This window comes from Acomys minous (assembly GCF_964271855.1).
Source record: "Acomys minous genome assembly, chromosome: 20".
NCBI classification, from domain to species: Eukaryota; Metazoa; Chordata; class Mammalia; order Rodentia; family Muridae; genus Acomys; species Acomys minous.
The window spans coordinates 15,335,554-15,353,298 of record NC_140502.1 but is presented as its reverse complement, the minus strand read 5'-3'; the positions used below and the strand labels follow the sequence as shown (position 1 = coordinate 15,353,298).

General features: G+C 39.2%; 1 protein-coding gene and 1 pseudogene across 2 annotated transcripts; both read right to left on the bottom strand.

Annotated features, from left to right (window-relative positions):
• Positions 1–977: 977 nt before the first annotated feature.
• Positions 978–2,811, bottom strand: LOC311591092 (ribonucleoside-diphosphate reductase subunit M2-like; annotated as a pseudogene). The gene is made up of 3 exons: positions 2,155–2,811; positions 1,812–2,085; positions 978–1,113 (listed from the first exon to the last, which is right to left on the bottom strand). The product of its transcript is annotated as a ribonucleoside-diphosphate reductase subunit M2-like (transcript).
• Positions 2,812–7,807: 4,996 nt separating this feature from the next.
• Positions 7,808–16,321, bottom strand: LOC311591091 (binder of sperm protein homolog 2-like; the record flags this gene model as incomplete). Its single annotated transcript, XM_084770460.1, has 7 exons — positions 7,808–7,854; positions 9,023–9,170; positions 9,382–9,522; positions 11,393–11,478; positions 11,769–11,883; positions 14,051–14,111; positions 16,127–16,321. 7 exons carry the CDS (start codon positions 16,319–16,321, stop codon positions 7,848–7,850), a joined length of 753 nt encoding a protein of 250 aa, XP_084626586.1. The 3' UTR covers positions 7,808–7,847.
• Between the last annotated feature and the right edge of the window lie 1,424 nt (positions 16,322–17,745).

Below are 17,745 nucleotides of genomic sequence, written 5' to 3'. Positions count from 1 at the left end.
TCAAAGACTTATATGATAGAAAAATTGAAAATCTAAGGGAAATGGGCCATTTTCTTGATTGTTTCCACTTGTCAAAGTTGAATCAAGATGAGATAAACAAATTAAATAGTCTTCTTTATCCTACAGCAATAGAAGCAGTCATTAAAAGTCTCCCAACCAAAAAGAGCCCAGGGCCAGATGGTTTCAGTGCACAATTCTACCAGGCCTTCAAAGAAGAGCTAATACTGATCCTCTTCAAGCTACTCCACAAATAGAAATGGATGGAACATTAACAAACTCATTCTGTGAGGCCACAGTCACTTTGATACCTAAGCCTCACAAAGATCCAAAAAAAAAAAAAAAAAAAAAAAAAAAAGAGAATTTCAGATCAGCAGTCTAATGCCTAAATTGCAACAGGACTGACTTCAAAACCGATGAAGCAGCATCTAAATTCAGTAACAAAGCCTGGAAATGATGTGGTTATTCAACACTAGCTTAGTCCCTCAGACTTTGAAGGGATTGTCACAAGTGGTAAACGGAACACTTCCTGCTTGGTCTAGAATCCAAATAAACTAGACTTTTCCTCCTCATCAGTACTATGTTTTTGTGCAAAGTGCCTGTTTTATTTACCAACTTGTTAAGTAAACTGTGTCTCTGGAGGAAGCAGTGAGTGAGGCTGGCGTCTTTGAACCGCCTTGTGATATTTCAATGTTTAATCCTGTTTGCTTAAAGGTCACCTCTCAAAAAGCCTGGACCAATGTAGTTAGTGTTTTGATGAGGTCAAAAGTGACCTTAGTACTGGTAAAAAGCCAAGGATCCGAATACCTTTTGATTTAAGCATCTTTCTTTTAGTGACATATCTAACAAACAGTAGTGACTAAGTTAGCTACACATTTTTGAAGACACCTGTTAACAAATTTTATGATTATTCATTGTGTAGCCAGTTGGCTGTTTTTGATGATTTTAATGACAAGGAGGGAAAAATCAGCAAAGAGAACTTAGAAATCAGCATCCAAGGTAAAAGAATTCTCTATTAAATTTGTCATTGCTCTCATCCTCTGATACTTGCCTACTTGCTTCTCAAAGTAGTATGACTTTACTTCTAGTGAAATATTTTTCCATAAAGTCAAATAGATTTTCTTTTGGCTTCTTTATTTTATTTTATTTTTAAAATTAATATATTTAGATCACACCTCCGTTGTTATCCCATCACGTGTATCCTCCTGTTTCTCCCTCCCTTCTGCTTTCACTCTATTCCCCTCCACTACATCTATGACCAAGGGGGACCGCCTCCCCCACTATATGGCGATAGGCTATCAAGTCTCATCTTGGTAGCTTGCTTATTCTTTCTTTGAGTGCCACCAAGTCTCCCCATCCAGTTCATGTCAAGCACCAGAGTTGATGTCAGAGTCAGTCCCTGCTCTCCACATAACTGTGGAGAATGTCCTGTCCATTTGCTAGATCAGAGTAGAGGTTCAATGTTTACTACTACTTGTATTGTCCTTGGTTAGTGCAGTAGTTTGAGCAGATCCCTCCTGGGGCCCTTATCCACCCATCACGATGTTCTTCTTGTAGGTTTCTAGGACCCTGTGGATCCTTTTATTTCCCCGTCTCCTATATTTCTCTTACCTAGAGTCCCAGTGTGATGTCCTCACATCTATCCCAATCTCCTTGTAAGTGAAGACTTTCATGGGACATGCCTTTTGGGTTAGTGCCCAATTATAAGTGAGTATGTACCATGTGAGTCTTTCTGCTTCTGGGTTAACTCACTCAGTATGATCATTTCTAGTTCCATCCATCAAATGGATTTTCTAATATGAAATCTTGTTAAAACCCAGCTCCAGCATAAGCCTGTCAGCCGTGAATCCAATGTATCATTTCATCAAAGGGCAATTCATCCGGATATGTTCCACAGGCAAGGCCTTGGTGGGGGGACTCCTGCTCTATCCTAACTGTGTTGGTAATTGTTTCTTTTACTGTCTGCTCTGATGATTTGTGTTCCAAGTGTTTGAACATCTGGCAGGAAAAGTCACAGTGTAAGCCCTCACCTGTGCTGAGTAGCTCATTGGGAAATGTAAGGCCAGATATCAGTCCCATTTCTCTCATCTCTGCTGAGCAGCTCATTGGGAAATTTAAGGCCAGATATCAGTCTCCATTTCTTGAGCTAGAGTGTACCAGTGCAAAAGAACCAGGGAAGAAGATTCCTTGACGACAGCATACACCACAACACGCTCTCCATATGTAGCCTCTTTTTCCCCAGTCTAATGCAAGGCCCAGTCCTGCCATCTTCACACAAGACATTGCTTTAATAGTATTGAAGCAATACTCTTTCTTTGGAATCTTTAATGTAAGTGTCAGTAAGGAGACTGTACCTTTCAGAGTGGATGTTTTCCATGGCAATATTGAAGCTATAGAAAAAAAATGGGCTTCTGTAACATAAACTTCTTGGCTAAACCGCTTCACCAAGTTTTCATTGACTGTGCCGCCACTCGCTGCAAAGACAGCCAGAATGTGCACTATAAAATGTCTGTCATTGGGTTTCAGAGCTTCCCAGTGCTGACTATGCTTGAAAAAGTCTTCATCAGCCATCCAAAAGGAGGCCTCAGCTTTCTTGTACATCTACCAGAAGTCACGGTATTTGATAGGAAAGACAATGAAGCAGTGGGGCTTTTTTCTCAGTTGGGGTTAATGGGTACTTTACTTTGCACCATGGCAGGGTCCTGGAAGATTCTCCTTGCAGCCACTGAGGGTCTAGAGCATAATCTCCTTGTCAGTCAGGCTGAGTTGCTTCAGTGGCAACAACTGCTACTGCTGCTGGTCAGCGATGATAGTTAAGCAGGAGGAGGTCGAAGAGCATGGTATGCAGGATTAGTGTGGAGAGAGTGATAGGAGAGTGGAGCAGCTGAAATCCAGTGCACCTTCTTCAGCATGCTTATCACAATCCTTTTTTTTTGAGTGGAGGGATGATGAGCAGGAGAGTCCCTAGATCACACCATCCAGCCTTTAGTTATAAACTTTGGACAGTGGGGAGGGGTTTTGAGGATGAACGTGTCTGATTAGCTGGAGCTAAGGGTGCCAGGATACTTAATCTACATACAGTGCTACAGTAGCTCATTTACAGGTAGTAACATGGGGTGCTATCACAAGGAGGAAATGGTACTTAATTATCCTATAGGTGAGGGGATGGCTTCTAGTTATGCTTCATCGCAATTTTAAGAATGATAATTTTATTCCTTCTCAAGTCTCTGATAGATCTGAAGACCTGATAGTTATAGTTTCAGTTAGGCGTAAGTTGTGTAGGATGTAAGAAAATGTTTCTAAGGCCTAGAAAGTTGTTTTGTTAAGTTGATAAATACAAGATATGACAGGGAATGACCTAGGCACAAAACTTCAGGCTCATCTACATGGGATAAGGAGTATTTTCTTCAAGTTTGCCAAAAACAAATGAGTAACTTTTACATATGGCTTTCCTAATTGTTTCATAAGTGTTCTCATTGTGTGTAGTATGTATAAGTAAGTAAAGGCCATATTAAAAACAAGTGTTCTCTTCAATTGCTTTCTATATAGTCTCTTACTTTTTGGGGAGGGTGGGATAGTGATAGAGGTGTCCCTATGTCCCTCTTTCTTTATTGCAGTAATAGATACCATTACAAAAGTGGCTTTCTTGCCTTTCACAGTAATTGGAAGCAAGGATCATAGGCTTCCACATGGTTTCTCGTGACAGCACTGACCATGGACATCCACATACTCTCCCAGCATCAGCATGTACCACAGACTTCAGCATGGTCTCCTGTACAGACCACAGACATCAACACAGCCATCTGCCAAAGCATGGGCCTTGGATATTATCATAGCCCTTAGCGGCATCACATGCAACTCACATCAACATGGCTCCTGGCGACAGCATAATCCATGGACATCAATGTGGCTTTAGACTGCAGCATAGACCACGGACATCCACATGCATGACTTTTGGTGGTGACAACTGCAGACATCAACACAGACTGGTTGCATCAGGACCATGAAACATGGTCCTTGGCAGCAGCATGGCCCACAGACATTAACATGACATCAGGCTGTGTCACAGGCCACTCATATCAACATGGCTTTCCATGGTAACGTGGTCACAGACCTCAGGATGACCCCTGGATGTTGTAGGACCATGGCTATCCACATGAACCTCAAGCTTCAACACAACCTGAGGCAACAGATCACAGACAGCATCATGGTCTCCAAGGGCATCAAAGACCATATACATCTTGCAAGGAGGTCAGTCCAGAAAATGAACCATTGTTCTTCATGTCAGACATCCTGTCATTGCTCATAACTAGAGCGATGGTGCAACTGGTAAGCATGTTCAGGGACTGTGTTTGCTCACTCTTCAGGCAGCTGAATCCTCTCCTGTCAGCCCTACTCAGCAAGGACATGTTTCTTAACCTGATTATCACACAATTAATTGAGACTCTTTTATATTTGTTTACTAGTAAGCTACACAACATAATTGCTGAGAAGTTATTGTTCTATTTTTAATCCTCTAAATTAACCTGGTTTCCTCCCAGCGTACATCCCGGCTCCTTCCTGATGTCTCTTGGACATCTTTTATGGCTGAATCTCCCTCTTCCTCTTCTAACTCCTTCTTTCCTGGCTGGCAGGAAGTCCAACTTCATTCTTTCCCCCTGCTCAGCAATTGGCTATAAACTGTTGTATTAGCATATCAGGGGACAATTGGGGAGCAGTGTTTATACAACACTGAGGCAGGACATTCTCAGAACAAGGATTACAACCAGATATGGAGGGGAGGGTACAGAAATCAGCATTGGAATTACACAATAAGCTTATGCCTACAGATGTGAATGAGCCTGTATCTCTAGTTTGGTGGCAAGCAACAGTGGGCTTTGTGGGAAGCACAAGAATAGATGTTATCCAAAGTGGACTACTGTAGCTGATCAAAGGAAGGGTGCAGCTCTTGCTCTAGGGAATGCTGGAAAAACCAAGTATCAATTTCCTCCTTCAACTTGAATCTTGTGGCCAGGATCTTTTGGGGCTTGAGGTTGGGGTACTGCTCCATTCTGAAATGGTTTTCCAGCTCTCAAAACTATACCCAACTGTACTCCTTGTCAAAGGGCCTCAGGGTATGGGGGACAGGGAATGTGGAGATGTTGCCACCTAGTCTTTAGGTAACTGCAGGTATGTTCAAAGGTTTTATTGGGTTTTTATTTGTTTTTGTTTTTGGAGAAAGTTCTTAAAGTTGAGTGGATGAGAAGGAGAGTTTATAGAAGGACTTAGGGGTAGGGGAAGAATATTGTCAAACATGTTTAAATTTATAAATTGTTTTAAATAATAAAAATAAGCTGGGTGTGGTGGTGCATTCTTATAATCCCAGAACTCAGGAAGGCAGAGGCAAGCAGATCACTGAATTTGAGGCCAGCGTGGCTTACAATGTGAGTCTAGGACAGCCAGCCTACAGAAAGAAACTCTGCTTCAAAAAAACCAACCAAATAAATAAATAAACAAATAAAGTTATAGAATAAATGAAATATTATATATGAGTTATTGAAGAAATTTTAAAGAATGAAAACTTAATGCTAAAAAGAAATGGAAGTGAGACTTGGAAGAAGTGAGGATGAGGAACGTGGATCCTAACAATCTGTTAGAGGAAGGCACTCTGGTGAGCAACTGTACAAGGGAGGTGGGACATATTGTATATCCCAAAATCAAGAAATTGTTGAGTTGTTCATCATAAAGAATATATATATGTATATATATACACATATATATGTGTATGTATGAATGAACTGGTTTAAATAGTACATGAATATATGGACATATCATACAGTACACCATAAGTATGCACAATGTTCATGTTTATGTGTCACTTAAAAAGAAATTAATAAAAACATGATCAAAATAAGAAAGGTTCAGTGATTATATAGATGACTCGTGTGAAGAGATGAAATAAGAGACTCAATTCTAGACCTAGATGAAAATGTTAACAATTATAGATGAGAAGCTAAAACTTTAATGGCAACATTCAATAACATGGAGTTATGATTAAACCAAGAAATTGAGCCTGAAACAGAACCAGATAGAAATACTGGAAATAAAAGCATCAATCAATTAGATAAAATGCACATCAGCAAAAGACAAGGCTAAGCAGAAGAATGAATTTGGGGGAAATGTAGGACATACTGAGAAAATATTAAATCTATATATCTTTATCTGTCTATCTGTCTATCAATCAATCTATGTATCACTATTTATCTATATATCTGTGTATATCTATACACACGCACACACACACCCACACAGAGACACTTGCCTGTAACTTCTGCACTGATTGTGGCTGGTGGTAGAAGCAACAGATCCTGGTGGATTGCTCATAAGTCTAAGCTATAATGTTGCTATTCAAGTTCAGAGAATCTTCATCTCCCCCCAAAAAGTGGAGAGTGACAGCTGAAAATATCCAAAGTTGAGATCAGGTATTCAATCCTGCGTGCGCAACCAAGTACCACCCCAATGAACACACATCATATCACACACGCATGTGTGGTTGTGTATGTGTACATGTATACATATATACATACAATAAGAGAGAGAGAGAGAGAGAGAGAGAGAGAGAGAGAGAGAGAGAGAGAGAGAGAGACAGACAGACAGACAGACAGACAGACAGACAGACAGACACAAATATAGATAATGAGATAATCATTACCCAATTCAAGAACTCTTAAATATATTCAATAGACAAACTCCTAAGAATCCATGGTGTAAAGATTACAGAGAGCCTAGCAGCATAAACAATGTTGTCAATGAGACTGTAGTAGAAGTTTCCTTAAGCCACTGGAAGACATTAATTTCTAAATCCAAATACAAGAGGCATTTATAGCATAGTGAACAGGTTAACTATACATGGATGGCTTAACTTGTGAAAAGTAGCCTGGTTCTACACAACAGACATGAACTTTTAAGACATACGTGTGGTGTATCCCCCCAGTGGATGGGTCACAAAAAGGAACAAAAGACTGGAGATGGGAAAATGTGGGTGGCTTTCACAAGCATTAGTTCAAATAAAAGAAGCTTGTCATAAACTTTCATATGCTGTATGATTCCAGTGATGGGCAACACCTGCAACTGTCCAATATGCAAGAGAACAGTTTGTGGCTGCCAAGATATGGAGGGAATAGAACTTGGGGGATTCCTGGTTAGTGGATACAGAACCTTCGGTGGTGATAAAAGTCTATGGGACTTGATGGAGATTGTTTAACATTCTGACTGTATTAAATGCCACTGACTTGTTACATTAAATGTGGTTAACTAGGCATCATGTGAGTTTCAGCTCCAAAGTTTTAAGCTGTATGGTTTATTTCCACACACACACACACACACACACACACACACACACACACACACACCACACACACAAATGTATGAGGAGAAGCTTTAGGTATCATGAGAGCTTGGTGAACTTGCCTCAAACTCGAGGAAATTGATTTGAGCATTTTCAGAGGAATTTAATTGAGCATGGAAAATCCACCCTGTGGACAGTATCTCACACACTGGGGTCTCTCAGTGAATAAAAAAAAATTAAAGCAGGTGTAGGTCTACTAATCCACAGAACATATCCCTTTGTGCCATGATTTCAGACAATGTAATCAGCAACCCCCAAATCTTCCCCTGGGTCACAGCCCCACTATTTGAGAATTAATCAATCATTAATGTGCTCTGCATCTTTCTACTGCCCAGGAAAACAAGACATCAATGTAGACAAGAGAGCAGACATTTATTACCAGTATGTTACATAAAGGAAATATATATTCGGAGAGACATCTGGTGGATATCTAACTTCTGTCTTCAAAACCACACCAAGTTACCTATGAACTGAGTTGGAAAACATGTTAGAGTGAATGTCTCAGTCTCCCCTACTGTCCCAAGATCAATATCCCATGTGTCTCCTTCCCTGAAACAGTCTTTTTTTTTTTTGCTCTCTGCTGAGAGATCAGGATAGCATGACTCCATCAGGCAGGAGCTGTGGCTTAAGAAGAGTGCGTATATTCCTGATTGTAAAAACTGAATGTACATTGTATATTTTAATGACAACATAAGTTGTGCAGTCCATGGTTTGAAAGGCATTTAATTCATTGATGACTGAAAATGCTCAGGAAAATTGGTTTCATCAAAAGTCTCATAATGTGGATGGTGGATAATCTCCCACTACTTTGATATGTTTGCACACAAGAAAGTGAGGGAGACTGATACACTCACAGGGAAAATTCCCACAATATGTTTTAAATGACAATCAAGTCATTGTGACAAATCTTAAAGTTGTGTATCTGTGTAGATGTCCGGGGAGGAATGAACTGCCACACAATGAGTTATTAATTAGTCTTTCTGCCTGTGGAAGGGAGTTCCATGGGAGGAGAATATAAAGAATGGTGACATTTACTCTCTCTTGTCACATGCTGCTTCTGAGTTTCAGTGAGTACCTATCTAATATTTATTTTGTGAATCAGAACAAGTTTTAAAACTGAAAAATCAATGGCTGCATAATGAAATGGCTAATTAGTATTCACTGTGTCTGGATGCAGGCACTATGTGGCTAGCTGTCCCATGCTCTCACTACCACACCTTCCACACAATGATGGACTGTGCTCCCTCAAAGCAGCCCAAAGAACCCCCTACTTCACTGAGTTTCTTTCCTTGGGTGTTTTCTCACAATAATGACAAAAGGACAACATGTAATTATAACCATTATACAGCAGGTATCAGGACACCATAATGTCAGATTTTCCAATAATCCTGGACAGTTGTTTTGTCTGTGGCTGATCTTATGCTACAAACTCAGAGCTGAATATTTGTGACCAGCACCACATAGCTTGATAAGCCTTATACACTCAACATGAGACACTTCACAAGAAATACCTGCTTCCCCCTGAATAAGTCATAGCCAAAAGATCTAGATCTAAGGCTCCTCATCCATTAACCTGATGCCTTTATTCCTCTTTCATAGCTCAGTGGGACATTGATCCACCTTCTGCCATCATCTTACTTGTTAGGAGAACATTGCTTCCACTTTTTATCTCTGTTGTAATTGTTAGTCAATGAACACCAACTCCGATTCAAACTGTAGCCTTCCTTGGTGCATTGATTAATGGACTTTTTTCTGTATTGGAAAGGGAAGACGCACATTGGAGGATCTGCAAAGAAAGATATGTAAAGGATAAACTGTGAACATTTTCCTCAGGTTAATCCCTGCTGAGAGATGTCAATTATTTTTCTTTCAGATTGCGTTCAAGTTCTGTACATTGTCCAGAAAGGACAACATCTGAACTCAATCCTTTCTAATATAAAAAATCCATTCTCTTCTTGGATCCTGGCATCTGATGTATACCTTTGTTGGACTCTTACCCAGTGCTGTACAGTAACGCCACCTTCCTTCGAACCGAAAGTCAAGAGAGCACCAGTCAAAATCACTGTGGATGGAGATACAATTGTAGTATAATACATCACCATAGATGAATGGAAAGACACACTTATCATCAGAAATCTCTGCAAAACACAACAATTTCAGAATAAGGTCCCTTTGGTAATTGAATTTCATATTGTTTTCTTTTTTGATGTTGGCCTCAATCTATAGTCCAGTGAAACTTCAAACTCACTCCCTAGCCACGACTTACTAGTAGTTCATGTTAGTCCTCCTGCCTTAGCTTGCTAAGTGCTGAGATTGCAAGCTTGATCTATTATGCATGCCTGGGACTTGATTTTGGAAGACCTATTTTTGTAGCAGCATAACAGTTCACCTCTCTTCACATCCCCCCCCCCCAGATACACGTGAAGCTGATGTTACTTGATGCTCTTCATGCTGTGGCAAAATATCATCCAAATTTGCAAGGAAATCTCATTTTGACCCTGAGCTGGATTTAGGTTGGAGAGTTTATATTCCTCAATGAAAGTTCTTTAGCAATGGGGGAATCTCTTTTGTTAGAGTTTACACTCTGATTAGAGTCTTTCTCATCATCTTTGTTGACTAGCTTTTGGTAGCTTGACACAAACTGGAGTCAGCTGGGTAGAAGGAACCTCAGTCAAGGAATCAACTCTGTCAAAGAGAAAGGCCTATCTCACTGTCAGTGGTGTCATCCCTAGCAAGGTAGTCCTTTTTTTGCATGAGAAAGCAAGATGACCAAGTAAGGGAGAGTAAGCCAGTTAGCATCATCCTCCAATATTGCCTTCTTCCCCTCCTGCTTGAGTTTCTGCCCCCATTTTTCTCAATGATGAACTTTGATTGTAAGTGTTAGCCAAATAATTCCTTCTCTTATCAGGCTTATTTTTGTATTTTATTACAGCAACCAAAAAAAAATTGGAAAAGAAATTGGTACCAGGAGTGGAGCATTGCTTTAAATGGATCTGACTGTTTTATTCTTTGAGTTGATTGTGAATTGGCTGTGGAGCTTTGGACTGGAAGCAGCATCCTTATTGTGCTCCATTCCTTCAGTGATAAAGTGTGATTAGTAAGTGTAAGCCAACTAAACCTCCTGTCTCCAAGTTGGTTTAGGTCAATGTTTTATCACTGTAAGAAGGAACCAAACTCAAGCCACTTTGAATGAATCTTCCATTTTGAATAGGGGATCAAACTAAGTTTAAGTTCCCTAGACCACGCTGGATTATCAACATCCTGGTTGGCAAGTTGAGACATGAATGCTGGGAAAGTCACCCTGCCACATTTCAGCAAACCAACCAGTGAGAACAGGATAAACGTCCTATAAAGAAATGTTCGTAGGAATGTCTCCTATCTCTGAATCCTGACTGGTGGAAAATGTAACTGTAACTTGGCACAGATGATTATGGCTTTTGTGGTTTTTGTGCTTAAAAGCTCTAAAGCATTGTGGCTCAGGGTAGCAGTTCAGCTCTTGCATCTGTTCTGTGTTCCCAATGGATCAGTAGTGGCTTGATCACACTAAATTTTTCCCTTTGCATTGACTTGGTATTTGAGTTGGGTTGGATCCATGAGGACCACATAAGATCACAGAAAAAAACACTAACTAGGATACATCTGCCTTCCTCTTTTCAGAAAAAAAATAACCTCTTGCTTTGTCAAAGTGGTTTCCAAAACAGTGCTTCAGGAGCTCACTGCCCACATCTAGGTTGAGTCACTTGCTACTTTTTCTACTTGTGACAGAAATATGAGCAAATTTCCAAAGAAGTCAGACATTTCCTCAGTGGAGGTCATTATCAGCAAGAAACCCCTGGGTCCCTGTTCCCCTGACTTACCAATGTCCACATTTACCAAGATATCAAAAATACCTTTCTGAGTTCTCCACTGACCTCCACAAGCATTTTCATCACTTCATATTTGTCCTATGTGCATCAATAGCACCTCTCTGCCTGCCCCTAATGTATTTCTCTATGCTGAACCACTTACTCTTAACCACTAACCCATCTCCACTTGTTATGTACTTGCATTCTCTCGTTCTTATGATAAGAAATAGCTTCAGGTGACTTATGTTCCTTAAAAATTCACATCTTAATAAAGCAGTTATATTAATTACCTCAATTTGACTACCCATGATGTGTATCTATAGTCAGATGTAATTTATAACCTTTATAGATATAATTATCATCTGTTAATGAAAAGGAAAAATAAAATGCATATACCTACATCGTCTTATTTTAGCTCCAATGGAGAAGGGAGTGTTTTCTTGAGTGACCAGGAGTTGGTCACTTACCTGGATTTTCAACATTTTGTTGGGCTTCTGTGACTCAGAGTAGCCCCTTATATCAGAAGCCTAATGCATGACCAAAAAGTTTCGCACGCACAATACTTTTTAAGGTGTGGAGACTGACATTTGAGATATTGCCCAATAGAGTTGGTTTCCTTACCTATTTTTGGAGGATGTAAATGAGAGATCAACTCTGAAAGACAAAAAGAGTGGGAAAAAATCCCACATGCCCAGAATAATTATGAGATACACATAAGTATTCTGCAATGTCACATTATGTGGAGGCTGCATATTTAGCCAGGAAATGCCATATAAAGCTATGAAAAGCAGGGAAGTTATATCTTCTCAAACGTGAGACCATAGTTTTCCAAACATCTACCCTAGAGTAGGTTGGCAACATTTACAATGTTCAGTACAATTCAGATTCTACCCACTTATTGTTGTTCAACAGCTTTCAACTGAGAAAATGTTCTCCAAGAGACAATGAGATTTATTGGGGATTACCATAACATTGCAGTGGGATCACTGGTGACATAGTAAGTGTTAGCCATATGCAAAGAACCTCAGTCAGGAGGAAAAGTGAATTCTAAAGTAAGGAGGATTTTCCATATAAGTTGTGATTGGAATTGTCTTCAGTCATTCATAATCAGGCTGATGCCAACTCAAAATTCAAAAAACACCTGCTGGAAAAGTGTGACTGACAGCATTTTGGTATGAGTATGTATATATCCTTTGTGTATAGTTGTGGTCCTGATATTATTATATTTCAGACAAATGGATTAAGAATCTCATATTCTGAAAACAAATACTGAGCTTTCTCTTCTACATGGAATACACACACACACACACACACACACACACACACACACACACACACGGTGAATTATCTAGATTACATTAGTCTCTAGGCACACTTGTGAAAAATTATCTTCCCATATTTATGTATGATATTGGTAATATTGGATCCATAATTATGGAACAGAGGGAGATGATTTTTGTGCTTAGTTATCTTTCTAATTTTATGCAGTTCATAACCCAAGGCAAGAAATAGCACCATGTACTTTAAGGGTGTATCCTCCTATTTCAACTAATCTAGTCAAGATAATTTCCCATAAGTGTGCTCAGAGACTAATGTAGCCTAGATAATTCCCCACAGATCTGCCCATAGGCTTGTCTTCTATGTCACTGTAGATTTTGTCAAAATGGCAAGCATAATCACCCAGATTATTTGTGACATGAAATCATAAAGGAGACTGTTGAGTGGAGGAAGGAGATCTACAGAAGAGGGAGTAGGGGGACAGGAGGCCTGTGATGGAAGAGGATTGATGAAAATGAAGGATGTATGAAAACTCCATAGTAAGTATACAAGGAAAATGATAATTTTATAAGCTTATATAAAGAGAAAATAAACATTTGTCATATTATATAAGTAGCTTTACATTTTATAATACCTATACATAAAATATAAATATATTTTAATGCTTCATAATTTATATATTATAACATACAATTTACATTACAGAAACTGTAGTAAATGAAAACCATTATTTTGCATACTAATCACAAAACTAATTAAAAGAATTTAGACAGCCAGGCTAATTCCTCTCTGAATGTGAACAGAATAATCACCCCAGAGAAGTTACTCAGGCTGTCATACAGCAGGACACTGTAAAAGCACTTGAGAATGTCATGTGTTTGAAAATTAAAAAAAAACTTGACCACAGGTTCCCCTCCCTCCTCTCCAGACCCTCACCCCATATCCCACCTGCACCCTCTACTCCTCCATTTCTTTTCAGAAAAGTACAGGCCTCCCATGAATATCAAACAAACATGACATATCTAGTTGCAGCAAAGCTAAGCAACTCCCCTCATATTAAGGCTGGACAAGGCAACCCAGTAGGAGGAAAGTCATCTCAGAGACATAAAAAGATTCAGGTTCAGAGATATTCCCTGCCCCCACTAGTAAGAGTCTCATAGGAATACCAAGCTACACCACTGTAGTGAATCTAAGAAGGCACTAATAAATTACTCTAATACAAAGAATAGCTGTGCCCTTACACTATTTTAGACCTTGATTCATTAACAACAGACACTGCAAAATTTCTAAATCAATCCACTAGAGTCCCCCTCTTTCATGAATTTTTCTTTTGCTGTATGAGTAATGAGACCAAGGCTCCTATTCTGTGCTCACTCAAACAAGGAAGGGAAGAACAACAGTCGAATCCACAGCTCTCTGCTCTTGATTTGCTAGATTGAAAAGCTATCATGGACAGTTGCTCTCCAGCCTTTCTCAATACTCACTTGCTTTGGACTCTCCCCCTCCAACCCTAGTCTCCCCCCACCCCCTTTTCCCACCTCACCTGCATTCAGTCTATACATATAGACAGATAGCAACACCCAGCCCACAAGATGGCTCATCACCTCCAGTTGCCGACAGATGCCACACACAGGAGCAAAACTTTCCTCTGACTTTATACTCTCCCTTTCTGCTCCTCCCACTCTGGGTGCTCACACACACACTTCCTCCACAGTGAATTCCGTTTGTCCTGAACTTAATAGTGTGGTTCCACAAATCAGAAATATTTATTTTAGAGTGTTCTATGAATGTCATTCTGAAAGTGCCGTCTTCTTGGAAGATTTTGGCTTTGTTAACATGACAATCTGAAAAGCTTTCCACTTTGTTACCTTCAATCTATGCCCTTTTCTCTTTGAGACACGAATAGTAAGGTGATACTCACCCATTCAATTGAAATGATGGACTTTGTGCAATTACAGAACAACTCATTCTATATGTACAGGACATCAGGAGATAGCGACCCAGAAGACAAAATTTATTTTCTTCTCAATCTTTGCAACATAAGTAACTCTATAGAGTTGCTTTTACATTAAGAACCTAATTTGGGAGAGAAATGTGTGCCTTTTAAAGTTAAGTTCTTTCAAGTTATTTTTCATCATAGCACAGTCTCAAATCAGAACTATCGCAATCCAATAAACATACATTTCTAGGAATCAAAGGTCTGTTCTCATACCTCTTATTTATATTTATGGCTGGGAGTTAACACATCCTTGACTTATTTATCTTTTTCCTGCTTTGCTGAAGATCATTCTTCTATGCCTTTTTTATGTGGTTATAACTTTCCCCCAAGACAAGACAGATATGTTCCTGTATATTCATGAAGATATGGAAATGGTGATTAAACATGTGCATAATAGTGAGGAGTGCTCTAAAGATTTGCCTTGTGCTACATGCTAAAGGACGGTTTGATCAGAGGCCAGAACGCCACACCTGCTGGAAAGACTGTGACAAACATCAGAATGAACTCATTATTCCTTCCCCGCTCAATTGGATTATGTCCTGGAGGTCTGTTCACTTGTAGCAAAGGTAATGTTTTCCCATTTTCTCAGAATCAGGACTGGTATTTTATCAATAGCACTAGGTAGATTGAAGCGAGTTTGAAAGAAAATTTTACCCAACATAAATAACCTACAAAATGGCAGAGCTGAACTTACAACCCAAAATTTCTATATAAATACCGCATTTCCAGGTCAATGAAAATTACCAGTGCTTCTGATACACTGCTATATAAGTGGTTAACTTTTCTGTGGAAGACAAAATGAATAGATATAGCAATGAATTTTCATTTTACTCTTTATTTAAGAAGCTGGGTCTATAGCTTTTAAAAAATATATTCACATTAATTTAACTCTAAAAATTCCATTTCTGGCAGAGGATGCTCCATATCTGTGTATCATAGTCCTACACCATAAGGATAGCACATTCTCAAACTCCTTAAGTGTTTTTTGTGCCACCCCCAACATGAATTTCAGAGGGAGGTTATCTGAAAAGTAACTCATTAATAGTGTGGGGGGGGCGGTCCATAAAAACATACATATAAGTAATATTATGCAGACTGAATAAGTTATTTTTAGGAATACACATGTATATACACACATGTAATAGCAATTAATAAAAAATGAGGTCATGAATTTGAAAAAGGACAAGGAGGGATACTTGGAAAGTTTTAAGTGGAGAAAAAGAAAGGGAGAAATGCCATAATTGTATTGTATTCTCAAAAATAAACAAAAATATGAAAGAATAATAGGAGATGATGGAAATAACCACAACTCATGTATCCATGTGCAAACTTGTAAAACATTTTAAGAAGAAAATGGACCAGTAGAATGATGTTTTTTTTGCTTTGAATTATCTTATATGGAATGATTATATTTATAAAAATGTTGTTTATTATATGAATCCCAGTTGTCTTATTTGGAGATAGATAGCTGTTATAATATCTAGCAAAAATCCATTTGATGACTTGAAAAGACATGTACAATAAGTGTAGTGCCCATTTACCTAAGATAGCCAGGTACAAGGTTTCTTGGAAAAATATTTAACGTTTTTCTTTTATTTTTTTATTAAATTATTTATTTACTTTACATTCTAATTGCAGCTCCCCCTGCATCTTCTCCTTCCAGTTGCAGTCCTCATGGGAGACTCCTAACAGCAGGAGCAGGAGCTGCCTCTGACTACATTGCCTGCATTTGAATTCCTTTTTCCTAACTGGGCTTCCTTGTCTAGTCTCAATAGAAGAAGTTGTATCTAATATTACTGCAACCTGATATGCCATGGATCTTTGATATCCATGGAAGGCCTCCCCTTTTCTGAGAAGGAGAGGAGTTGTGACTGGAGGAAAAGAGGGGGCGGGTAAGAGGAAGAGACTACCTAGGACTGTCCCACTCATGCTCTATGGTTGACAACTCAGTCTCTACGAGCTCCTATAGGTCCAGGTTAGTAGATGCTATAGGTTTTCTTGTGGTATCCTTGGGCTTTCTGGCTCTTTTAATTTCTCCTCTCCCTCTTCCAAAGGGTTACCCAAGCTCCACTTAATGTTTGACTGTAGGTCTCCATCATTTTCCATCAGTTGCTGTGATATTTATGCTAGGCTGCTGTCTGAAAGTATAGCAGAACATCATTAATAGTGTTGGGGTGGACTCCTTCTCATATCCTGTGTCTCAAGTTGGGCCTGTCATGGGTTGGCAGCACCCTCAAATTTTGCTCCATATTTTATCCCTGTACATTTTTGTAGGCAGGACAAATTATGATGTGGCATGCCCAGCTGTCCTGAGCTACATGCTGCCTCCCCACCCCAGTTCTAGTGTCTAGAAGCTCCTTCACCAGACTTCACAAGGTCTGTTACTTGAGGAACATCCAGGTTAGACAATTCTTTCCGAGTCCCCTGCCTGCAAGGTTCATTGGGGGCATACCCAGATGCTCTGAGATGTGCACTACACCCTGAGTTCCATCATCTAGCCTAGGGCTGCCCACCAGAGGTCTTTTGTACCAGGATAATCTAGGGTTGGTCTGCCTTCCAGATACCTGCTTCTTAAGGAACATTCAAGGACAACTAGACGGTGAAAGGGCCAATGTAAGAACACAATCAACAAGAATCAGGGCAACATGGCACCTTTAGAGCTATTCTACTGCACCAAGCTCTGGATATCCTAGTGCATCCAAATCACAAGAAAATGACTCAAATCCAACCTTATAAAGATGATAGAGGCCTTTAAAGAGGAGATGAATACATCCCTTTAAGAAATATAGGAAAACATAATTAAACAAGTAGAGGCCTTTTAAAGAGGAAATGAATAAATCCTTTAAAGAAATATTGGAAAACACAACTAAACTAGTGAAGGAAATGAATAAAACTGTTCAGCACCTAAAAACAGAAGTAGATGCAATTATAACCTCCCCCTCACAAATGGAAGTAATCCTGAAGATGGAAAGCTTAGAGAAGAAAACAGAAAGAACAGGTAGAAACATCACCAACAGAATACAAGAGATGGAAGAGAGAATCTAATGTGTCGAAGATACGATAGAAGAAATTGATACATCAGTTAAAGGAAATATTAATTCTTAAAAAATTCCTGACACAAAACATTCAGGAAATTTTGGATCCTATGAAAAGACCTAAACTAAGAATAAACGGTATCAAAAAATGTAAAAAGTCCCATCTCCAAGGACCAACAAAATCATAGAAGAAAATTTCCCCAA